This window comes from Morone saxatilis, unplaced genomic scaffold (genome assembly GCF_004916995.1).
Source record: "Morone saxatilis isolate NCDOM2014 unplaced genomic scaffold, NCSU_SB_2.0 Contig21, whole genome shotgun sequence".
NCBI lineage: Eukaryota > Metazoa > Chordata > Actinopteri > Moronidae > Morone > Morone saxatilis.
In genome coordinates this window covers 979,768-987,212 of record NW_023339774.1, presented here as the reverse complement: position 1 = coordinate 987,212, position 7,445 = coordinate 979,768, and the positions used below count along the sequence as shown (strand labels likewise).

Genomic DNA, 7,445 nt, shown 5'->3' with positions numbered 1-7,445 from the left:
TCCTTCCCGTGTTGTTTTGAGAGGAGATGGAACTTGGGTTGGGTTAGGATTTCAACACAGGCTTTAAATCTTACAAGGGAAATAGAGAGGTGCCTGGGATGCCAACTGGAGAAAGGTCAGTATCGTCTGTCCTTGTGGATTTTCTGCCGCACCATCAGCAGTGTATCTGTTACCTCTGCTCCATGGGTGAGACTACAAATACACTGTCAAGCTGCAGTAGGAAAGGACTTGAGAGGCAGAGAGAGCTCGGGGAAAACCAGGGACAAACCAGATTATCTGTCTCATGTCTACTGGTCAGGATATAGTTGAGGAGTTCAGCAATATGACTAAAAAGTTCTATTTTATAAAAGTTACCTACTGCAGCTTTAATGCATTAATATATGGAAGTTTACCACAATGTGTTCGTCTTCTATCCCATGGGGAATACTGTTACATATTCACTAAAAGTAGCATAGTTCACGTATACTACAACTAAAGATAGTTGGGAATGTCAGTAACGTTCTGTGGGTATCTGGAAACCCGTGTCTCCTAAGCTGTGTAAAGGCTTTTGGCTCCATGCACGATGTTGGCTCACATTTAAATTGGACCCAAATACACAGACACACTAGTGCTTTCTACTTTTTTTACTTTGAAAAGAAAATTGCAATATTGAAGCTGATTGTAGAATTGATGCAGGTGAAAAGAGCGTCTATGGACGATGGCAATAGATTGAATGTGTGAAAGATAAGCCTGTGGCAGAGCTTGAATGAATTTTGCAATTAACTCTGAGAGTACAACAAAATATGTCCAATTTCACATTTCTGCTGGCCATTTCATTTCTTCACTGTATCTACAAATCAATTATACTGACATTCAATTTGACTGAGTGCGCTGGGAAGGACTTTAATGTGGTGCCAATGCAGACACCAGTACAGAATTACAGTATATTGGTGGGGTTTTAATTAGATTTGAAAATCCTAATACTAAGAACAGTCTGTACATCTGGCTGGTGTTTACATTATCCATGTGACAAACAAGGTTAACGGTCTGTGTTTGCAGAACAACTCATCATGTCGTATAACTGTGGTTTCGTGACATACATTTCAATCCGTGCTGATCTCTGGCCGCTAAATGCAAAGGATCAATGAGAATTCTGGGAAATAAGACTCTTCTTGTTTAAAGTTGCAGGTAGGTTTTTTACTGTATCCTGGACAGCAGTACATGAGACAGATAATCTGGTGAAGCTGACTGTCGAGCCCTCATTCCCATGTGGGTTCTAATACAGACGCTTTAGGATCATGGCAATGAGACTCAACCATCAACCTTTCCAACCTTCAATCTTTTATCTCTCGCTCTAATATGGTTGTTTTTGGTTCAGGGCCTGCTGGATTCTATGTTAAAATTTTCCCCCCCCCAGTAAGGAGCACTAAGGAGGGAGCAGAGAACCATGATTGTTTCACAGATTTATTCTGGTCTCATCGTTCTACTGTAGGATATATGAAAGTTTCAGCAAATATGACTATCAAAGTTATTTTTATAAAAGTTATCTACTGCAGCTTTCAAGTTTCAGTGTTGTAGAAAACCAGGTTGAGACATGAAGTTAAAACGAGGGATGATTCCACATGGTCTCTGGTTATACCAGGAAAACATCCATTCAAATGTTTTTTAAAGTCTAAAATAGTAATTACGCGCAGGGCCGACTGCTTTCCAAGTCACTACCTCAGCTGTGCAATGCATTGAGGCGTTTAGAAAAATAAACCTGATGTTTTACACAGTCAATGATTCATAAAAGCAATTCACTGAGCAAGTCATGTCAGGTAGATAACTATAAAATTACAGACATCTTAGAGACTGTTAAAGCACAGTAAATATGAAAAATTCAACATAAAAGTTAAGATTTACAATGCAGTCATCACCTTACTGCAGTGTGCCAGAGTTCTCAAGGAATTCTAGTTTGTAACATCAAATGAACTGAAAAGGCACGTCACATTTCTCAAGCTGACATTTAAACCAGACATCCCTTAGAAAAGTATATTCAGTGAATTACATGAAACCTTACAATGTTTTACGTGGTACACAACAATGTACCGAACCACTTTTCAACATACTATTCAGTATACAGCTCCCTTGTGTGTGTGTGTGTGTTATTGACAGTGACTGTGTTTTAAGGCAACCCTGCTGTTTTTGGCAAATCTGCTCAGTGATCAGCCCGGCATCGTCCATGTTCTAGCTACAGCACGTCTGACGTAGTCTCACCCTGGTAAGAAAAGGTTGGTGGCCAAAGTTAGCACCCGGTTAAAAGAATACGGATTAAAGGTTGGCTACAAGTGTGAACGCACAATGCTAAACTGATCAGAGAGCAGATCTGACAGAAACACTTCCATGATAAAGTCTGTTACAAGAGAATTTCTATAGTTTTTATTTTGGAACCTTTGATGCTATTTTTTTGTTGTCACTGACACATCTTGGCTTTCAAGAAGTCTTTCTTTGTCCTTGACCAAGACCAATGAGAGGTTTACAGGTTTCTGCAGAAATCAGGAGCAAGGGCTGATCAGTAATGTCATCTTCGTGGTTTGCCTTCCATTTCCATCTGTGAAAGTTTCTGTGTAGAGGAGGACTGTATGCTAAGGAAGAAACAGATAAAAACAAAATGCTTTGGTCCATGCATGATCTATCTTGGCTGTTGAAGTTCATATATTCCAGAGCCACACATGATTGCTGCCCGTATCCTAGCAGTGTGGAGATCAGAGTCCTTGGCTCGCTTCTATCCGTTCTCTTTCCACAGTACTAAGTGAATGCTATGGTCCGGCATGCTGGTGGCAAACACTAGTCCAGAGTCATTGTCCCCGTCCAGGCCGTTGAGCCAGGACGTCACGCCGGCCAGGAAGCTGGATCCTCGTTTGGATTTTCTGTAGGCCGGTAGAGGCCAGCGGCCCGAGATGGCCTCTGTCCTCAGGTCCATCACGTACAGGAAGTGGTTGTCGAAAAGTAGTGCGAACACCTCGCCAAAGCTGAGCAGGGACAGGTTAGCTGGGTCCTGTGTTTTTATCACCCTGGGACCATAAAAAAATGCTGGATTAGGAGTGCTGCCAGCTGTTTGATCATACCGTCTGATTATATCCCAATATTTTTTCTTGTCTAAACCATGATTCAAAGCAAACTGTAAGGAAAATAAATAGCTAAACTTGTTATATCTGTTTTACATGTGTAGAGTTGTGTCTGATTTAACACAGCAGTCAAAATGTACATTATCAATTAAACCAGACGGTTGGAGAAGCTGTATTTGAACAAAAAAATGTATTATTTTAGGCACACCACCACCTGAACTCACATTAGAAATAGACAGATACCTGTATGGGATACATAGAATCGCAGCTATGAACGAGATAACAAGGAACTGGTGAAAACTTACTCCAGCTTCATTTAAACAGCATTTGAGAAATGGAGAAAAAATCTAAAATCAGAAATGAGTAACTGGAATAGTCTTGGGGAGTTCTGAGGAGTCTCTTTTCTTTGTGTGTATGCAGTGCGTAACAGAGTGTGAGGCACAGTTGGGCTTACAGTATGCGTGGGCATACACAATTTCTAACTTGGTGCCGAACAAACAGCATGCCTGACGGCGAGGTAAACAGTTAAAAATATTCTTAATGTACGTATCTTGAGGTTGGGCTGTTTTATGAGGCTACAATACATGTCCAGCCACAAACTGGGCGCACTGACCGCCATCTACTGCAGGAAACAGACACACTGACTATAGAAGCACTGTGTTATCTAATTACTTTCTTTGAAGAGCCTTAGCATCATGTGCACCATTTTAGCCGCCGCCCCCCCCGCCCCCCCTGAGAATCTCAAAAACTGCCAAGTCCAACTGCGTACACTCGCGAGGTCAGAGCTGCAGACGGATGTAGCGTCCTCAAACTTGAAGGCGAGGCTGGAAGCTGATGCTGGCGGTCCTCTGAAACGACAGTGTCTCAGACCACCTTGCAGTTTTTTCTCTCCCTAAAGGCACAGACCTGCAGAGGGACACAGCTCCATCTTTAGGGACCTCTCACATGCCAGAGACCACACCAGGACAAACAATTGCCAAAACAATCAGGAGGCAGACACCCTCCTCCACATTTAAGAGTAGGCTTTAAACGTTCCTCTTTGATAAACTTATAGTTAAGGACTGGATCAGGTGAGTCTTGAACCATCCCTTTAGTTTTTGCTGCTATAGGCCTAGACTATCGGGGGATTTCCCAATGTGCACTGAGCCTCCTCTCTTCCTCTCTCCTCTCTCTTTCATGCACTCCAATTCATTCCCATTAATGCATGTTACTAACTTCACCTTCTTCCCGGAGTTCTTGTGCTTTATCGTCTGCAGGTTGCTCATGATCCGGTGGAGCCTTCCTCCCATGGTCTGCTAGAACTGCCATTGCTAATATCACTGATATTGTGTTTATTATTATTAGTTGTTGTGAGTATTGTTGTGCCAGGCAGTTACTGTTGTCGCTGCTCGGCTGGTCCCCTGTCGTTGCTGTGTCATCGTCGACCGTCTTTTTCATGATCGCAATCGATCATCTACTTGTTAATGTAGTTGTTGCTTCGTTGTTGCTGTACATCTGTTGTTTCCCTCTGTTTCTCTCTCTGTTTCTCTCTCTCTCTCTCTCTCATGGCAGAGGCTGCAGGCAAACCACAAATGAAGTGCTTTCACACACAGCAGTTGGAGCAATTTGGGCTTTTGTATCTTGCTCAAGGACACTGTGACATGCAACCTTCAGATTACTGGACAACCCACTCTACCTCCTGAGCCACAGCCGCTATTTGGTGGAGTGAAAATATATTTAATAAAACTGAGTATTTCCACCTTATGCTACTTTATACTTCCACTCCACTACATTTTGGAGGCAGATATTGAACTGTTCACTCCACTTCAGTTACTTTACACATTCACATTATGAATACAAAAGTTCATAATACACATGGGAATGGGAAGTTTATATTAGGTATTATTCTGATAATTAAATGATTAGTCCCTAATAATAATAATAATAATAATAATAATAATTTTATTTGAATTCTATTTGCAATTATTTGCAAAATTATTGGTTGATGATTGGTTTTATGAAAGCCTAAGTATGTTTGTGACATTTTTAGATTTTCTTTCCTAGAAAAAATAAATGAACATTTGAAGAGTTTAAACTGTTGTTTGTTGTTGTGTAAACAATCAGTTAGATTTGGTTAGAACACAGATGGAATATTAAATCATGGTAAATAGTAAATGGACCTGTGCTTGTATACGCTTTCTAGTCTTCCGCCACATCAAAGGCACTGTTTACCATTAACGTGCCACATTCCACGCCTTTCACACCACATTCAGACAGATGCAAAGTCCCATCAAAACAGAAACTAACACATACATAGCACATTCACACGACCGATGCATCGAGAGCAAATTTGGGGTAAAGTTCTTGCTGCCAATGGATAGCTTCGACACGTGGGAGGAGGGAGCCCCCGGGGATCGAACCCAAACACCCTTACTGATTGGGAACGACCCGCTCTGGCGCCTTGAGCCCACATCCCATCTTTTGCTCCCTCATAATTTAGCCTTTCTTACCCTCAGGTGTCATTAAACTGCAGGTTATGAACTTTTTTTTATATATCTTATCAGTATCAGCCATGAGAAGCAGGTAATTATTGGTTATTGTATCGGCTGGAAAAAATTGAATATTGTGCATCCCTACATACATACATTATTTATTGTTATATATTAATTATTAAGAAAATAATGATTCCATTAATTGTAAAAATGCTGCATATGGGATCTGATAATGGGCCAGGCCAATAATTGGTGTATCCCTTCTGACACAACAAGAAGCTGCTGGAGACAGGAGCATTACCTTAATTTCATACTTATCAGCACTGAGGAGGATATGATCACCAGGACTGTGCACCATAGATTCTACTTCACTTTTCTGTAGTATCACCTGATGGTAGACAACAACAAAAGACACGTTTCAAAACACACACACTGATCATGTCAGTTTACTGGATTAACTGGTAATCAAATTACTGACATTTCAATACTGAATAATAATGTGCCAACATATTTACAGTTATGGAAATAACAATGCATCAATAACAAGGAAACCTGACTGGGCGAAGTTAGCTGACCTTGGTGACCCACTCGGTGTGTCCGGTCAGGGTGTTGAGACAGGCACCAGCAGACAGAGCCCAGACCTTCACGGAGAAGTCTGCAGAGCCGCTGACCAGCAAGTCCAGCTCATCGTTGTAGTCCACGCTGAACACTGAGCAGACACAAGTTATTCTTGTATTTTAAGCATTGGGAAGTTGCTGCTTACAAATTTAAAAAAACATCACACTTGGAAGTTGCATCACACACACACATATTTCACTTTTCAAGTTTATAAATGATACAGTCGAACTTAATGCAGCTAGAATTTATGCCAACAAAGAAGGGTTTGTTGAGTTTAGGGTCCAAGCTCCAACAGGTTCATTTCAACTGCATTTGGTTGATTTGTAGTTTTGTTAATACACTATGTATCTGTACTTTTATAGACATTTATATTTAACACTGTAACTACTAGGGCTGCAACTAACAAATATTTTCATTAGTGATTAATCTGTCAATCATTGTCTCAATGAATACATTAGTTATTTGGTCCATAAAATGTCCTCAAATGTCTTGTTTTGTCCACAACCCAATGAAATTCAATTTACTGTCATAGAGGACGAAAGAAAGCAGAACATATTCACATTGGAGAGAATCAGAGAATTTGGACAGTTTTTCTTAAAAAATACTCAAAACAATTAAATTCATTATTAAAATAGCAATTAATCTCCGAGTTGACTAATCTAGTAACCACCCTGGAATGCAAATCAATGTGCTATAATATAAATAAAGTTTTGCTTGCCTTGGCATATTACTAAATAATAATATTAAGTAATCCAGCAACACCAACCTGCTCCTGTGTGGCCACGGAACTGCTGGATTTTAGCCCCCGAGCTCCACTCCCAGCATGCAATAGTGTTGTCGAAGGAACCAGTCACCAGCTTCTGTTCGTCAAACTTCACTGTGGCGCACGTGTGTGTCTGAATTCCATAAATGCACTGCCCAGTTCGCACATCCCATAATTTGGCAGACAGGTCATCAGATCCTGCAGAACAAGAGGATATCCATGTTAACGCTGCAAGCTCTGACACCGCTCCACAATACCCCACCCAGATGTGGGTCAAACACTTGTTTTAAACCCTGTGGTAAAGGAAGGACTGTAGGCATGTTTCTGGATAGTAGTGTTTCACATATGTGGATTGAGAGAAAATAACTTTAAGAGACAGCTGGTCTGGACTCACAAGATCACATGAGAATCCATCTGGCCCAAGTTCAAGCTATGCGTTTTTGGCCAAACTACAGGGGTAAAGGGCATCTATACTGGAATTGATATTGCCCCAATAAGTCCATTAAG

The 7,445-nt window shown here is 40.9% G+C and overlaps 1 protein-coding gene across 1 annotated transcript in view; it reads right to left on the bottom strand.

The window, feature by feature from the left end:
- Positions 1-2,113: 2,113 nt before the first annotated feature.
- Positions 2,114-7,445, bottom strand: part of fbxw2 (F-box and WD repeat domain containing 2) — a 34,696-nt gene continuing 29,364 nt past the window's right edge. Inside the window, exons 2-5 of the mRNA XM_035668240.1 lie at positions 6,942-7,136; positions 6,133-6,266; positions 5,749-5,945; positions 2,114-3,032 (exon numbers count right to left, since the gene is read on the bottom strand). Of these exons, the coding sequence (XP_035524133.1) occupies positions 2,744-3,032; positions 5,749-5,945; positions 6,133-6,266; positions 6,942-7,136 (815 nt within the window). The 3' untranslated portion in view covers positions 2,114-2,743. The remainder of the gene's footprint in view (positions 3,033-5,748; positions 5,946-6,132; positions 6,267-6,941; positions 7,137-7,445) is intronic.